The sequence below is a fragment of the Manacus vitellinus genome, unplaced genomic scaffold (assembly GCF_001715985.3).
Source record: "Manacus vitellinus isolate BGI_N305 unplaced genomic scaffold, ASM171598v3 scaffold_10_pilon, whole genome shotgun sequence".
Lineage (NCBI taxonomy): Eukaryota > Metazoa > Chordata > Aves > Passeriformes > Pipridae > Manacus > Manacus vitellinus.
In genome coordinates, this window is record NW_021938838.1 from 17,977,624 (window position 1) to 17,995,728 (window position 18,105).

Genomic DNA, 18,105 nt, shown 5'->3' on the forward strand with positions numbered 1-18,105 from the left:
CCCTGGCACTTTGGTGAGCTGTATGTTTTTCAGGATGTTTTTAATTTCGTAATCGGTCTCTGTGAGAGGGAAAAAATTTATTAGTACATATAATTGGGAAGGAGTTCGCGTTTCCGTTTGAGTGCGGTGCAAATAAGAGTTGGCACATGAAAGGGGAAGGTCAGCCGAACCTTTCTGTCCTGCCGCACGTCGTTTGAGAGCGGCGACTAAAACGTTCCCACCTTTGGATCCGCACTTCGGGGGGTGTTTTCTGTGCTTGCAGCGCCGTGCGGTGGAACTGTTGGAGGCTGGCACCGGGGAAGGGCCACTAGATAGCGCTGTGTGCTCGAGAAAGACGAAAATACATCAGGGTTCCCTCCAAACCACCCAATGTGACCATCCCAAGCTGAAAACGTCCTCCACTGCTCTCCAAGGAAATGTACGGGCACGGAAGATTTCGCTGCCTTCCCCTTGGAGCGTGTAAACCACCGTGAACACCATTTGCTTCTCAGCCCTGTCTACCGTGACGTTCTTTCGATCTCACAGAGTCCAGAGTTTAACCAAACAGTTTCCAGCTACAACTGTCTCAGAGAAATGTGCCAGGACAGAGAAATGTGCCGGGACTCGCAGCTCAATCCCTGTCCCACACGTTCAGCGTTGCAGGGTCCAAGGTGTCCATCTGCATCCCACAGAGAAAAAAGTGTCGGGACAGAGGGAGTTCCTAGATTACCCCTTCTCCTTCCCTAAAAAAAAAAAAAAAAAAAAAAAAAAAAAAAAAAAAAAAAAAAAAGAGGTCCTAGAACAAAAAAGACAGTGCTGGGCACACTCTTCCCGTGCAGCCTTAGACTGCACAACACCCACTGGTGGTGTGCTTTTTTTTCCAGCTGTGTGCACTGTTCCATTTTGGCTCTCTCGCTGAGCCCAGCTCCATAATTTTAATCTGAAAGCCAAAGGGGAGAGAACAGTTACTGGGTTTCACAGGCACATCGAAGGGTGTCAACATCACCACGTGCACCGGGGCTGCGAGCTTTCCTTTCAAGCTCTAAGTACCGCCGCAGTCCTTCAATCTGGCAGAGATCCTCTCCCTGAACTAACTGTATCAAGTGTAAATAGGTGCCTGCTGAGCCAGCTGTTTTTGTCTCCATATTTAGCTCGCATCCTTTGAAAAGAAGCTCACCCCCTGGAGCTGAGCACTTTCCTGCTCATTGCAGGTACCATCACCATCGTATTCTTTTCCTGTTGCAGAGCCCAGCTTCAAACCTTAATACATCCAGCAATTGCTCCCATACCAAAAGTCCTAGAACAAAAAGTCAGCTCTGGCCTTCACCTTCCCTTTGTAGTGCAGGTGTAGACCCACCCCGGTCTATGTGCTCAGCTCTGTGTACTCTCAAACACTCTCAGTCTCACAGAGCCCAGTTACAAAACTAAAAACGTCCCTCAGAAAAGGTTCTGGAAGAAAGAACCAAGTGCTGGAATTCTTTTGCAGCCTATAAACCGCACAGCAACCATGAGACGACTCGCCTTCCTTCCCGGCTGTGTGCAGGATCGCATCCTTTCAGTCTGGAAAAGCCGGGATCCAAAACTGAACCCTGACACTGCTCCCACGCTGTGGGACAAAAAGCTTTTACCTGAGCACTTTTACCTCTCATAGAAACACCACACGATGGCGGTGTGGACTTGCATAAATTCAGCCTAGGATCCCTGTATCTCGGGACCGTGCTGTCCCTCTTGTGGCTGCTTGGTCGTGCCAAAGAGGAGGACCAACAGTGAGTTACTCCCGTGCTTTGGAATGCATCGTGGCTATGTTTTCCATCTGACCATTCGGTCAGCTGAAAAATTAAGTGGAAAGAGAAAATGTTCTGGAAGCCGTTCTCTTCAGCAGCTTCGTTTCCCGAATGGTCTGTCTCAACCTTTTGGGGATTTCTAGGCTTTTGTTTTTCTTACCGTGCCTCCCCCCCAGCAGTTTTATTGTCGTTTGGAAGTCGGAGTTAATCTAATGATGTGATGTGTGTTTTGGCTGTCACTTGAATGAGCAGGGCAAGGATTGTGTTACTTCATTGCCATCTTGGCTCTGTTAGACAGGACGAGCTACTAATTGCTTGAGCAATTACCCTGTGTGAAAAAGCAGAGAAAACTAATTGCCTAAAAATAAATGGATAGGGTTGGGTGTAAATAAGTAGGGCTGTGTTTAAAGCGTTACTTAAAAAACAGCTTTGAGTTGGAGAGAGAGCATTTAAGAACTGTGGTTTCCATTTATCGAGTTGTGTAATTCAAGGTCGGGGTTACCAGCCTTCCTAGGATGAAGGTGTGGATCAATGAGATTTTGCCCACGGGTCTGGGAACTATCCAGAATATTTAGCAGAAATTCAGAAGTTGTGCTGACATGTGCAAGTGTCGCTTTTGTGAGTGCCTGCAATTTTTTTTAAGCGTATACTTTAGTAAGACAAGAAAAATTATTTCATTTTGATTGAATATTTCTATGATTACTGGCAGAGAGAAGAGTGTTTGTGGCGTGTGTGCTTTCCTGTATCCATTCTTTAGCCACTAAACTGTTGAGGAACACACTTGGTCCGGGCAGCTCGGCTTGCAAACTGCAGATTGAACTGCAGACAGAGATGCAGATTGAACTGTGGGTGGGAGCCCGAGACAAGGGGCCACGAAGTGCCAACCTTTGGGATAATAAAGGGCATGAGGATGGGTGATGCCAACCGGGTGAGGGGCCACAGAGACACAGCAGGAGCCCGGAATTGATGAGCTTTGGGATAACAAAGGAGATGAAGACCTGTTACCCAGCGAGGTGGATGGATGGGGAGAAAGAACCAAAGATTCGGAAGGAAGAGCATAAAAGCTGCTTACGTATATATGTTAATGTAGGATCTGTTTCTTGTATTTTATTTTCATCAGCTACCAGGTGGGGGGTTTCTTCAATGATCATTACCTCACATTCATGCTAAGGGTAAATTCTGTGGCATTTAATTGTTCCGTAGCTCGGATGGCGTTGAGAAAACACACCTGAGAAATGAAGCTTTAGTTGATTTATCTTGTTTGAATGCAACTAAAAAAACCAAACAAACAAACCAACCCATGAAAAATCAGCTTCTGTCAACTGTGCTTTAACATTTTTACTTGATTCCCACTTTCCCAGCCTTTAACTTTTTGACAGCTGGTCTGAGAACCTGAGGACAGAGCAGCTCTGGTGTGATATCTGTGCTTTCTGTGATGCTGTTAATAAGAGCTGTGTTGTTTTTTTCATAGTGTCATCAAAAGCATCTCCACACTGTTGCTGCTAAGTTTTGCCACCTTCATAATTGAAAAGTTCCTCTTGTGTATTTTGAGTAATTTTCATGCAGAAAACAAGACACTATAACATACTAGCAAACAATGGAAACAGCTTTGCTGGACACTGTAACCTGTCTTAGAAATCTTTTTTTATTATATATATTTAATGTTTTCAAGTACTAAAGGGTTGCAAAAATAACACACCAGTATGAACATAACAATTTAGCAAGTATATATATATATATCTGCCAAACTAAATCAAATCTACTTCAACCAGTACAGCACTTAAAAGCAACCTGGTAGGAAAAAAATATTTCATGTGGCAACTTCCTCTGGTGGAACAACTTCCAAAAGCATCTGGAGGTGCATAGTGATGGGATCTGAGGAAAAAAGTTATTGTTAGAGGCTTTATGAGAGAGAACAATATCTCAATTCAGACTACTGAGTGAGAAAATTATCCTTCCAAGCAGTTGTCCTTTTTTATTCCTATTTCAAACTTAAAAAATAACAGCTGGGGAATAAAAATAGTCTTAAGATCTAAACTACAGTGTTCCAGGTTTCCAAACTTGCTCTTACTAGAGTACAATGCTTCTAATTGCATAAGTGCATTATAATTAATAATCCCAGGGGAGGGGAGAGACAGCTGATGGATTTTTTTGAATGTCTGTAGAACTACTAATCCTGTTCTATTCAGCCAGTTCCAATCAACCTCTTACCTGTGTATCCTGGTTTCCCTGAAATAATTACAAGGAGTTTTTCTGGAGACTAAGCAAAATCAGTTCATAACAGTCACTGGGTTCTTGCAGCTTTCACTGTACTCAGCACTGTGATTATTCTTTTATCTTAATGCTGTTAACATTTCCTTCAGTAAGTATAACAAAAACTCTCTTTGGCAGCATCAGAATTTGTGTCTGCTAATCTCCAGTTCATGGCTAAAGCAATGTTTTGAAACACAGATAACCAGAAAACCAACTTCACAGACAGAATAGTTCTGTTAACTTTAAAATTCAGTTTCTTTGTGCTACTACGGTGCTGTGTTGCCTTTTTGTGAATTAAATTTAATTTCTCCTCAAGTCAGACATCCCTTTTCTTTCACAGGAAGGAGTAAAATAGAGTCTTCAGTAAAGCTCAATACACATTTGGGAAATTCCTTCCCTTCCCAGGACCAGAAAAGGAGCTTCATCACAGTAATTAACCTCGAGCTTAGCAGATGTACTCTTGACTCTGGAGCTGCCTACCTGAGGTATGTACTTACTTGATATTTTCTGGGCCCAGCTGAATTTAAAATGAACAAAAAGTGCATAAACTATGAGTCCACTGAGTATAAATAAAATACAGTACAAATAGGCCAGTTCAGGTGCACTGATGATTGGTGCCAACACCAGGACAATGGAGATCAGAGTCACTAGGACAGGAATGATGATGGGCACCTGCAAGGCACAGAACACACAGTCACTTCTCCACTCTTTGGCTGATCTGACAGAAGCTGCCTGTATGAAAGAATATTTTGATTGCCTTTTTTTTTTTCCTTTTAAAATTTCTGGAATCAGATGGGGCAATTGAAAGAGTAGCAAGAATATGGATGGAGAAAACTCTCCTGCTAAATCATTTGCTAAGATCTTTGTCAATATTGCCAGTTGCAGAGTAAAAATTTGCATTTTAATGAATCTGGGACCAAACTCCAGTGGAGTGACCTGAGCTCTTATTTGGGATACTCTTGCAGTGTAGTCTGCAGACTGCAGGTTCCCATTCCTGGAAATTTGGCTTGAGCCCCGTGGTTTGTGCAAGTGAAAATCAACATAATGCATTCTTTCCTCAGCTCTTATGAGCTTTGTCCTGATGCATAACTACAAATAAATGGTGAGGAGATAGAAAAACAAGGAGTCTGCCCAAGGATGCTGTTTAAATATATTAGGATGAGTTCATCTACAGCATTTATGGGAGTGGAGGAAAAGCCACGTGGAATGATGAACTTACCCTGACAGGCCTTTCAAGTTCCTTCCTTGTAAACCTCATAACAATGAGTGCAAACACTGTTAAACCATAAAATATCCAGACTGCAAAACTAAAATAATTGATGAGCGTCTCAATGTCACCGGGAATGATATAAATAATAGCAATGACCCCCTAAAAATGAAAACAGAAATTAATGTAGTCTATTACAGAACCAGGCTGAGTTTTACTTACGTGTCACTACAGGTGCTCAGTGTTCCAAAGTGTGAACTGTGAATGCTTTTGCTCAACCACTGGAGTGTGAGTGTGTTGCAGCACCTTTAAAGGCTGTGCTCACATCCTGCCAGCACGTGGTTGCTTTTGTGTGCAATCTTATTCCATTTTAAGTCAAAAGACTGATAATTTCTACGCATTAATCTGTTTTATTGTTGACTGCTTCTCTTGAAGATACGTAATGTGTTCTTAGGTTTTTAATGTTCCTGGGGTTGAATGTATCTGGTTATGCCCTGAAGATAAAATAAAAAACCCCAAGATGCTCTAGATTTATTTTTAAACATATTTACAGACCAGAATTTTTTTTAGTGAGATGTAAGTGTATTCTTACATGGAGGAAACAGGGTAGTGAGAGCTTGCTTTTGAGCATCCTGTGAAAGGATTGCCTTATGGTAATCATACATTTAACTTTTTGTTTTCATGCTGTTGAATCTTAAACATTTTGATTTTTAAAATCCAGTTCTGGAATGAATATATTCAAATGGAGAAGCTGGGAGGGGTTAATATAGTCTTTTTTCCAGTTTTCTTGCCTGGATACTCACAGATGTGTGTCATGACTGCTTGTAAGAAACTGTGTTGCTGGAGAATTCCTGTTGGTAGTTTCTCTGTACTCAGAATTTCTACTTACATAAAACATGATGGCAGGGGCTGGTGTTAAACGTTTCACACTGATGTAAGACAACACCTTCAGCATGTGCCCCTCACGGCCTGCAACATAAACGAGTCTGCCAAAAGAAAAACAAGGAGGTGTCGTTAGTTTGGCACTTAAAATCAGATTTTAAGTGGCATTACTGAACAATAGATGAGTACCATGCATTTTCAGGTTTGTTTTATTGTGTGGCTATACAATCTGATTATAATTTTGTCAGTATTTTCTTTTTAAATATGTTTGCAGTGGATTGTAAGAAGGGAAATGGCCAGTATTAAAGTAGTGAACTAGAAACTGATTCTTAACCAGTATTAAAACAGGAAATTTGAAATTAATTTCAGAATCATTAGTTTGCACATTTTATAGAAGATTATTTTGGAGAAATGTAAACTGCTGTGTCCCTTTTAATTAACTAATTCCTTTTTCATTTGCTTCTTATCAAATAGCTACCTTGACAACTTTTTGTCACCAAATGGTTTTTACAGCCCTTTTGCATTCAGTTGGATTTGAAATTTTAAAATATTTGAAATAGTAAATGGAAGCCTTGAATAACTAATAGAAAGGAATAGCTTCTCTTTCCAGTTTCCTTTATCTTTACTAGTGTAGTCGTGTTCTTACTGGTAATTTTTCACTGTTTAATTCTCAGCTTTAAAATTGATCAAAGGTGACAAAACCCTTCTGTACTATACCTGCTTAGAATTAAGAATGTGACCTTATTTTCTAATTTGCCAAACCTGAATAGCCACTGTTTCTTTTTGAAAACTAAACAACATAGCTAGATTTACAGGTATTTTCAAATTACATTTTGTATAATGTGGATGGGAAGAATGTCTTTATGTGTGTGGGTACATAAATGTGAGTGTAACTTTTTACATGCTTCAAAAACTGTCCTTTGAAGATATTTAGAACAGGAACTTACCTGCCTGCAGTAAAACAGGTCCCATTGGCAGATCCAATTGTAGAAAATGCCACAAAGAGAGGAACTATCCACGAGGCTGGATAAAGGACTCTGTCTCCAAATGTCTGGGATATGGGATTAAAATGAGCCATTTTTGTCATTTTAACAACTTATACTGAGGTATCTCTTATTTATATATGTATATAGAGAGTGTATATATATATATAGTGTGTATATAGGTAGTGTGTATATATATATAAAATATATATATACTTGATATATGGTTTACTATATATATGGTTTACTATATATAAAAACAAGCCATTAAAATTATTAAAATGAGCCATTTTTGTCATTGTAACAACTTATACTGAGGTATATTTTATTTTTATATATATAGTGTGTGTATATATATACATATATATAAAATATATATATACTTGATATATGGTTTACCAGATATATGGTTTACCAGATATATGGTTTACCAGATATATGGTTTACCAGATATATGCTTTACTATATATATACCTATACTTTAGGTATATTCAGTAATGCTGGAGCCTCTTTGTGAGTGAAGTAAATGGGTATCTGAGACATTCTACCAATAAACAGGTTGTATATTTTGTGTAGTTACTAAAGAATGCTTTGCCAAATGAAGACCTGGATTAATTCATGGACCACTCTATAAAATGGAGTGGAGTGCTGTTGTTATGATGTTCATGGTGATCTCATGTAGGCACGTTGCTCTGCTGCAAATTAATTTGAATTTAAATGTTTTTGACAGGGAGCTTTTGAGGTTTTAGGTGGGGTGTGGTTAACTTTTTTTTTTTTTTTTTTAGTAAGTCAAGCATAAAAAGAGCTTTGTTTTTGCCCAGCTCTGACATCAGTGCTGTTCCAAAGGGTACTCACAGCTGTGCAGACCTCTCTGTCCTTTTGCTCAGTGCCAGGTCTGAGATACTGTCAGTTTAATCTGATGAGTTCAATGCTAGATGTTTGTTCAGATTTTAAATTTAATGGTGTGCTGAAGAGGACTGGTTCTTAAACAAGATATCATTTGATAGGTACATTGCTGTACCCCCTGGTGCAAACAAGATACTCAAGGTCTGAATTTGAAAAGCTTTCATTTTTAAACATTTCTAAGTATTTCAACATTAGTGTACTTCACTCTGCCACACTGTATTTTGCATGCTTGTCACATATTGTTTGTTTTCCCCAAAAACTAACATCACAAAAAATTGCTGCATGACCTCAACAGCTGCTTCAGAGACAGGTGTCCCACTGAAAATTTACTGAGTGGAAGTGAGGGGACAGGTGTATTTTTTTTTTAGGATTTCAGAAATCTATGTCATCTTTAATTTTACCTATAACAGTATGTCTTGCAATAAGGTAAAAACTGTATCTTTCAGATTTGTTAAGGGGAAAAAAAACCAAAAACAAACAAACAAAAAAAAAACAACAACAAAAAGAATAAGGTGAAAGTGAATTATGGACTATTTGCTGTTATCTCCAGAACAACAAACTTTGATCTGCTGTCATTTGGCATGTGCTTCTTTCTCAGAAATCCTGAAAACGCTGAAAAGGGCAAAGCAACTGTCAGATGTTATTTCTCTTTCCATTCTTTGATGCCTGTGGAAAGCCCTCTGAGCTGCACTGTTTACAAAACCTTAGCTGAACACTGCAGTATTTTCCTCCCTCTTTTTTTTTTTCCTGTTGGGATATGACAGAACTACTGCTGAAATTAAGCATTACTGAAATCTTAGAGTAAGAAATGACAGTAGATAAGGGGGGGGGAAAGGTGACACTGATAGCTCAGACTGAAATTAAGTGTAGTTTAAGAAGAATTCCAGGTTCCTAAGGAGGAGCTTCACGATTTGCAGGACTGGGACTCACACCAGCCCTCTTGAGATGCTCTGTCACAAAATAAAGTGGCTTACCACAGCAACTGCCTGGGACTGCAGCAGTTCTGTTGAAGTCATGACGGTGAAATAGGAAATGTTGATCAGAACGTAACAAACTGTCACCAAGGGGATCCCAATAATTATGGAGAGCGGTAGATTTCTAAAGAATGCAAAGGTAAGACCCCCATCAGCATTGCTGTATCATTTCTAGAGTTGTCATAGTACACTGTGGACTCTGCCATATATGCTCTTTAGGTGTATTTACATTTATTTTTTTTTACTGCAGAGCTATGGAAATCAGGATTATAAAAATATAAATTTATGCAGAAATACAAAGCCTGAAATACGTGCAAATTAGCTTTGTCTGTTAGTGCTCAAACCTTGAACAATTGCTGCTTTTTTAAAAAACAACCCAAAGTATATGCTTGCTTGTAGAAAAATATTAAGAGTTTGAATTTTGCCAATAGAAACAGTGCTCTCCTACCTGTAAGGATTTTGAAGTTCTTCTGTGATGTAATTGAGTTGATTCCTGGAAGGAAAAACATTCATATCTTAGCAGTTTGTTGTTTAAATACTTCTATACTCTGAGGTCAGGTGTTAATTTATGTTATTGCTTTTTACCTTTTCAGTTAAAAAAAATCCCAAACCACTATAACCAATCTTTTTAAGTGGGAAAACTGCAGGACAAAACCTATGTGAGCTTCTCATCCCAATGCCAGCCTCTTGATTCACCATGTCTGTCTCCATTATCTCCGAGATTTTGAGATATGGGATAAAATATCCCCAAATAATGAAAGGAAAATTTGGCAGAAATCTCAGATTTACAAGGTTGCCTTTTAACTTCAAGCTTTGCAGTACCTGAGTCTTTTCAGATAAAACCACAAGGGTGCTGAGGGCAAGGGGTGAAGCAAATCTGCTGATATTTCATCATCCTGTCTTTAGAAAACTGGCTTTAAGGAAAACCTCTTTAAGGATCACACCTATCTGAATTTTAATTTCCAAATAGTCATTTTTGCCACAGCATGTAGACCAGATTGAAACAAGATTTTTACTCCTCTACTCTAAAAACGTGAAGAAATGGTTTTTACGGTTCAAAAGGCAAATTTTCAAATGTTAGTGCCTGGTGTTACCCATGCAAATCATTATTTAGGCACCAGCTTCTTTCCTCCTCAAAAAGTCCACATGAATGTCTGAACTGGCAGACTTAAATGCCTGAGTTGAGACACTCAAGTTTGGAAATAGAACCCGAAAGAGTCATCTATTTAAAAATAAATTCGGTTTTAAAAGCTTTTAAGTGGGACTTGTTTTGGTGTAAGTCAAGATACACATATATATAAGTATAAATAAAGTCATATAGTATATAATATATAAAAATATCTATATATAATAGGATATATTTATATACATATAAGAAACATACTTTGATCATATATGATCATTTTAATATATATTTATATTATTTATCATATATTAGATATATTTATAATATATAAATATCTTAAAAATACTTATATAAGATATGTAATATAAAAAATGATATATATATATATATATTCCTTCCAAACTACAGACCTATATGCAGACTTTTGCAGTTTGAACATTTAAGAATAGCATTAATGGATTTGTGCCAGCAGAGCCCTGGGCCAACTGACATTCCCTAAGAAAAGATCTGCAAGTTGAGCCTTATGACTTCTGATAAAATGTTCTTTTCTATGTGCTCTTGTACTAATCAAACACCACCAGATATTTCCCAAGAAATGGAATTTGGTGGGGTAACCTGTAGGGAAAGCTATTTTGCCTGAGGCAGTGGAACTAAATTGGGTTATATTTCTCTCATTACTAAAGTATGAAGTATAAAGCAATAGCTCCTTTCAGGAATAATTTCAGGAATAATTTCAGAATAATTTCAGAATAATTTCAGAATAATTTCAGAATAATTTCAGAATAATTTCAGAATAATTTCAGAATAATTTCAGAATAATTTCAGAATAATTTCAGAATAATTTCTTCCCCTAATAAAAGGGGGTGGAGGTTTTGATGGTTTTTAACCAGTGGTGTTGTTTTTCCAAAATTCACCATGAGCTTCTTAATAACAAGTCAGATGTTAACTTTTCCAGAGTTCAGTGGGGAGAGAGTGAACTGGTTAAAGGCTGGTAAACTGTAATTGTCAAGGCTAGTAAAGATTCCTCACCATCCATCATATGCCCAGAGTCCATTGTAAAATGCCAGACTGATAGAGCTGACAGAAATTTTACTGTCCTTGAAAGAATCTTTGAAGTTTTCAGTTTTTCCTGCAAATAAGATGTAGATTGCGGGTCAGTGTTGAAACTAATTCTTGTAATCCCCATCAGATGAAGAAATATTCCATTATCTTTCTCATGTTTTTAAACTGCTCACTGTTAGAATACCAGAAGGTGTTAATTGATCTGTAGTGTGGCATTTCCCACCCAACCCCCTTCTCTAAAAGAAATTACCAAGAGATGCAAAACTAAAACCCTGAGTAAAGAGATTCAGGGCTGTGCCTTATTACTGTGCCACTTCCACTAGTGGGGAATTTATTAATGCTCACAGCAGAAGCTAAATTAATTTTTTTCAAGGAATGTATATTTGATTACCTTGTGCAAGGAGAACAATGCCACTTACAATAATGATTGTGACAATGATCATTTTAGCAGCCGTGAGAAAATTCTGGAGGTAACTTCCCAGCTTCACACTCAGTGAATTCACAATTGTAATTACCACTAAAAGAAATAAAATGAGGAATTTTTGCATTAAATATGTCAAAATTGAAAGGAAGGTTGCCTCTTTAACCCTAAACACACCCTCCTCCTTCAATACTGTACTGCTTTTTCCTCACACTCTAACTATATTATATAGAGTTTTTAACATACTGTGTGTGGATTACTTGTAAAATAGTGAGGAAAAACACTTTTCTGAATTAGATTTTGAGAGTACCCTTAACAAAAAAATACATTGAAGCTCAACAGCATTCTGATAAGTACAGAAATAGCTTATTATTTCTTCCTTTTCTGCTAGAGGTAAGCATTCATTATACAGCTATATCTATCTTTTACAAAGAATAAAAAAACCTTCTACTGGGAGCAAACCATTTTTAAACCTATATGTTGTTGCATCAGTTATTATGGGAAGGACTGACTATACTGTGCCTTAAAGATTTCTGGTGTCTCTGTGAAGGTGAAGCTCAGGAAGTCTCAGGGTGCTGATGTGCACTTACTGATGGGGCCAAACCCAAGTCATTGTGCAATTTTGGGTCTGATATGTCTTTAAAAGACATATCATATGTCTTTAAAGACATATCTATATGTCTTTAAAAGGCATATCATACTAAGACCTTAAACCCCCTTGTCCAGGAGCTGCTTTATGCTGATGACGCCGCCCTTGTTGCCCACACAGAAGCAGCTCTGCAGCGTTTAACATCCTGCTTTGCTGAGGCTGCTGAGCTCTTTGGGCTGGAAGTCAGCTTAAAGAAGACACAAGTTCTCCATCAACCTGCACCTCAGGAAGTCTTACATCATCCCCATATCACCATTGGCCAATCAGAGCTCAAATCAGTCCAACAGTTTAATTCCCTAGGCAGCCTCATCTCCTCGGATGGTGAGATTGACAGAGACACAGACAACAGGTTAGCAAAGGCACACAGTGCCTTTGGAAAGCTTCATAAAAGAGTTTGGTGAAATAAACACTTGAAGAAAAGTACCAAGATCAGTGTTTACAGAGCCATAGTGCTGTCTGCTCTCTTATATGGATCTGAATCATGGGTCATCTACAGCCACCACCTGCGACTCCTGGAACGCTTCCATCAACGCTGCCTCCGAACAATCCTAAACATCCACTGGTCAGATGATGTGACCAATCCATCTGTTCTGGAACAAGCAGTAGTCACAGGTATTGAGGCCCTGCTGCTGGGCAGGGCACCCCCTCCCTAAGATCCTGCTTTATGGTGAACTTGCCACCAGCTCCCACAAGAGCTCCACACCAGCTCCCCGAAGAGGAGATACAAGGACTGCCTGAAACAACATCTCAGCCTTGGCCATATTGATCACCATAACTGATCTACTCTGGCCTCCAATGGGGAGGGCTGCAGACACACCATCTCTAACGCTGCTGATGCCTTTGAGAACGCAGCAGGATCACCCTGGAGGAGAAAAGACAGCGCAGAAAGAATCGTGTATTGCAGAATTTCCCACCTAAGGAGTCTTTCTGCTGTGCCTTTTGCAACCAGACGTGTCTATCTCATATTGGCCTTTTTAGCCACCAGCGTGCTTGTAACAAATATGGATAGAGCCCTTCCCAAATCTTCATTTGCAAAGCCTGGCCATGATGATGGTTGATGATGATGTCTTTAAACAGTGGGACTCTTACCAATGGCTGCTGCTGCCAGACACTTGACGACAGCCTGGGGCGGATCACAGCCTGGGTAAAAAGGAGTTGAGGCATATTCTGCAAAGCTGAGACAAATGATGGCAAAGGAGCTGGGTTTGGTGACCAGTAAACTCGTCCAGGAAAACAGGAATGCTGGAATGGGGCCAAATGCCTCCATAAGGTAAGGATATTCCCCTCCAGATTTTGTGATCATGGTTCCGAGCTCTGCATAGCAAAGTGCACCTGAGCAAGGAGAAGAGCAGGTTGAGGTCATGCCCTTTTTAACCTGTGACTGGCTAGAACAGATGATCACTTTTTAACAGCTAGAAAAGTTAAGGAAATTGATATCTACAGTGCATCATTACCCTCTTCATGTTTCTGTATATTTTACTGTATGTGCAAAAATCAAATTTTAATTACTTGTGAGCAATTGGAAAAAATACCCTGAAATTAATAAGATACAGTCCAAAAATTCCTACTACTGGTGTTTAAGACTTGGCCAAAACCAGCACAAACGTTCTCATTTCATGTTAGATTTCATATTAGATTTCTGTTTAAGAAACCAACACTGCAAGAAGCATTTAAGTGAGAACAGCACTTGCTGACATTCCTTTTGGAAACCTTAAAAAAAAACAGATTTGCTGCACAGTTTTGAAGCAACACGTCTGCTAAGCTCATCATTAAAGTACAGGGGCACTTCCAGATCTATTGCTGTGTCTGGCATCCTGCATTAAGGTTTTTTTCTATGCTGTGTCCCCTGATACATTGCTCAGTGTTTTACTTCTTGAAATATTTGGAGGTGCTTAGTCTAAATTTCCAGATAATAGAATTAGAATTACACAAGTAGAAAACCAGCAGAAGCACCCAGGTGACTGCCAGGAAATGTCACATTTTGCCAGTGATTTAAGTAGAAGAGTATTCTCTTTATTACAGTCAGTGGATGAAGCCAGCAAAATTAAAAGCTGATTTCAAAATAAATTGAGAGTGCGATTTGCAATTTTAAAAACTTAATTTATCTTTTATAAACAGCACATTTTAAATTTATGGCCCAGTGCTGCTATGCATATATACATCAGTATTTTTTTGATTTTAGCTAATTTGTGAAATGACAGTAGTCTGCAGAAGCAGTAGACACAAAGATTTAGGCAAAGATTCAGATTCTTTGTTGACTCCTTTACCTAATGTTGCCAGAACTCCACAGGCTGCCCAGACGGTCAGACAAGGACCCACAGCGTCAACATTGCCAAGTACTGATTTGGGAGAAACAAAGATACCTGACCCGATAATTGTCCCGACAATCATACAGATCCCACTGATGAGCCCCACCTGGAAATGAAACCAGACACCTTCTGTAAGTCATTTCTAGTTCAGTAGCAGAGAACTACAGTAATTGTCATTACTGACTTATTTTTATCAGTTTTTAACAGGTAAGTTCTAGAAAGAAATTTATTAAACTATTTTGTGAAGTTTCACTCTTCTTTCCAAGGTGCCCATGTGGCCTACCCCTGCTGTTTTCAAAAGAACACCTCTTTGTATTTTGCCTGCCTGTGTATTTCCTTTATTAAACTGTCTTTTGCATTGGGTCTCAAATCAAACTTTGTACAGGTGAACTTCCCCTTTCTGCTCTGATTAAACACTGAAATTCTTTTATGAGCACTTGATGAATTCTGAATTTTCTAAGCTTCAGAAATTGTCTTGTATGGATGGAGTCCCTTTTTTGTCGTTTAGCAGTTGTTCTCCTCTCCTTGCTTTAGGTATTTGTGAACAGGAGTTATCTCCATACTGATAGGTGGTGATAAGACCATGTTCTGATTTTGTTTCACGTTACATGAAACCACTGAAACCTGAGGCATGTTCTGCTAAAACAAGTGCCACAGGCTACTTATTTTTTCCTGATATTATGGCTACTCTAATAACATCAGTATTTTTTCCAGTCTTGGCACCAAACTAAAACCACATAAAGACTCTTTTTGCGAGTTACTTAAATTTAAAGAGGAATTCCACCCCCTCCTGAGAGCAAGTGACACAACTGTTGTCTAAAGCACCTCTAATTTTTTGGAGGAGACAGATTTTCACTTGTCTTTGAGTACCAGTGCCTATTTCTGAATGTTTCTTAGTATACACCAAGAAACGTTCAGAAACAATGAGCTGAACAACCCACTGCAACCCCTGAGAACTACACGGGGGAAAAAAATAAAAAAGAAAAGTTTATGAAGTGCCTCAGTTGACCAGCTTCGCATTGTTATTCTATCTGATAACTTCAAAGACTTAAAAACATATTGTTAGTTTTCTATTGGTTTATATCACGGCTTTTTAACTACAGTAATTAGCAGTTTCTGGAAATGTAAACCAAGCAGTTGAGATATTAGCACATCATTGCTAAACTGGGACATAGTTGTGGGTTTTGTGCACAAATACCCACTTCTGCCTCCCTCTGCCAGCCCCTCACACACGGACCAAAGAGGGAAAAGAAAATGTTTTGCCTGTTTTTGTAGGTTTGTCCTTTGGGGTTCATGACTCTGAATGGATTGTTTGTCCCCTCTTCCTTTGTCCTCTCCTTTTCTTTTCCTCAAGCCTTCTTCACCCATTTGGTTTTTCTTGTTGAAATCTCTAAGGAAACAAAACCAAAATTCTCAACTCTAGCACATTGTTTGCTTGAGTTTTGCTGATACATGTGGGGCCAAAATACTGGAGGTAAAATATTGCCGGAAAATTAAAAAAAAAAACAAAAAGCACACACTCAGAGGCAAAAGGACTTCCATCCAAGGATGGAATCCAGTGAGGATTTTCCTCATACTCACCTGGCAGGGAATGTCTGTGTCGGGTTACATCCAGTTTCCAGGAATGATCCTCACTGGAATGATCTTGCTTTTATAGCCAGTCCTTCCTTGGAATTCCTCCAGCGGTCCAGTCAGATTTTATCTTTCTCCCAAAAGCTGGTCTGCTTCTTATCTAGGAGACCTTCTTTCTGATCTTCATTAAATTAGGCCTTGTCTCGGTTCCTTGGAGGTGCTAAACCAAGTGTGGGCTGCTGTAATTGTCTAATTAGCAGCTCTTTGCACTCAGTGTTTTGTCCTGTATAGAATTAGAATTAGAATTTGTCCTGTATAGAATTAAAGTGTAATGTTTGTTAGAACGAACGTTTTCAAATTTAAATTTGTGATTTTTTTTTCCCCCCCGCTGAGGATTTTGCTTGTTTGTCCTTGTATTTGTCTAAAATAGAACCTGAGATAGTGAAGGAAATGCATCAGGTCAGGTCCTGAGTCTCCAAAGTGGATTCAGTCAAAAGTCTCTTCTCTCCTAAGACATTACAACTATATTTACTAGAATGTGAATGTTGAAGATCATTTAGAAGTTATACAGACAGTAATTCAGAAAAAATTAGGCAACTTAAGCTGGAGTGTTTTTGGAAATAAAGTAGTAATTGGCTACAAAAACTGTAGCATTTTAAATTGACAGAACACCTATCTCATTATTGTTGGTCCTCAGAAAAATTTGGGCTATAAAGACATCGAGTTTATGTTTTGAATCAAAGATTAAAAAAAAATAATAATAAATCTAACTTTAAGACTAAACCTATGATAGAAAATTGCCCACATGAGGAATGCAGGGCTTGGGTCACTGAACTTCTTTACAGCTTTGTGCCCAAATTCCCTCTTTAAAGTCATGTTTCAATGATCACCTTTAGCAATTCTTGGGTTTGCTTACCTTATTTATTTATATTTGTTTGGTGTTACTCGGGTCCAGGAATCTTTGTCTTAGGATGTTTCTCCCATCAGATTTCCCAGGCAGTTACACAGCAAGGCACGTCCCAGTCTGAACCAGAATCTGCAGAAGCAGCAGCAGATTAAGTACAAAGGTTATAAAAGACAATCATTAAACCCATTCTCGGACAAAAAGCTTTGAGATAGGAACCCCAGGTAAACCCACAGCCCAATTAGTTTATCTTTAAAAAAAAAGAAAAACCATCTTTGTTCCGTTTGTGAGAATGTTTATCCAGTGCTGGTGTGTCACAGAGTGAGAGTGAACATTTGGAGGGTCTATTTTGATAATCCTTATACCAAGCAGTTGCTAATTTAGAAATGCTTTGAAAAGGCAACCTTGAAGTAATTGTCCTTTTATAGGTGTATTAAAACCATCTGTCCAGATGTTGGTTGCATCCTATAAAAACAGTTGACGTTTTTATCTTGAGACAGTAGAGAAGTGTGAGCAGAAATGTTTTTCATTAACCTGAGGCAGCTGAGTGGGCACCTTGTGTTCCCTTTGCTTGCAGTTACAATTATTTTCCATTTTTGTAAATATTTTAAAACCTTGCTTTAGTGAAAAATGCCATTCTCTATTTCTGTACAGTTGTACATCCAGGAAAAAAAGTGCTGTTATCCTGCATTCTGGAATTAGGTAACATCCCTAAAATATTTGCAAAGCCACCCCTTAATTGTGTTAATCATTTGTTTTTAGCCACGTAGCTGTACAAACAGCTCCTTTGCTGTATGACATTCAAATCACTAAGTCCTGATCCACCCCCTCGAACCGCAGCTGACTTTTTTCAATTAACATCAAGTGTTAAAAGCTAAGGGATGTTGTGGTATTGATCGCTGATAACATCTGTTATCTTGTTAACACGATGCCTCGTTAACAGGTAGGACAGGGCTGGAAATAAGACCAAACAAAAGTATCCCCAGCACGGTTTGACAGTTGTTTTGCTCACTTTTTTTGTTTGTTTAGCCTGTTTAAGCACCCAGGCTTGATCACCAGGAATTCCCCCTGCAGTGATGATGTAAATCTGTGAC

The 18,105-nt window shown here is 38.7% G+C and overlaps 1 protein-coding gene across 1 annotated transcript; it reads right to left on the reverse strand.

Annotated features, from left to right (window-relative positions):
- Positions 1–3,565: 3,565 nt before the first annotated feature.
- Positions 3,566–17,140, reverse strand: SLC7A9 (solute carrier family 7 member 9). The gene is made up of 14 exons (XM_008929257.3): positions 17,024–17,140; positions 16,117–16,390; positions 15,799–15,925; positions 14,494–14,641; positions 13,316–13,558; positions 11,548–11,673; positions 11,124–11,223; positions 9,417–9,461; positions 8,969–9,092; positions 7,053–7,156; positions 6,113–6,209; positions 5,236–5,385; positions 4,514–4,688; positions 3,566–3,638 (listed from the first exon to the last, which is right to left on the reverse strand). The coding sequence occupies exons 3-14, from the start codon at positions 15,901–15,903 to the stop codon at positions 3,574–3,576; spliced, it is 1,482 nt and encodes a 493-aa protein (XP_008927505.3). The 5' UTR covers positions 15,904–15,925; positions 16,117–16,390; positions 17,024–17,140; the 3' UTR covers positions 3,566–3,573.
- Between the last annotated feature and the right edge of the window lie 965 nt (positions 17,141–18,105).

What these genes read in the sequence shown, in the direction of transcription:
- SLC7A9 (XM_008929257.3), bottom strand. Translation starts at nt 15,903, where the DNA reads ATGGGTGAAGAAGGCTTGAGGAAAAGAAAAGGAGAGGACAAAGGAAGA. An exon ending in GAACTTCAAAATCCTTACAG is followed by an intron (nt 9,093 to 9,416) that starts GTAGGAGAGCAC and finishes TGCATTCTTTAG; the next exon opens with AAATCTACCGCTCTCCATAA. An exon ending in CTGGGCCCAGAAAATATCAA is followed by an intron (nt 3,639 to 4,513) that starts GTAAGTACATAC and finishes TTTTTTCCTCAG; the next exon opens with ATCCCATCACTATGCACCTC.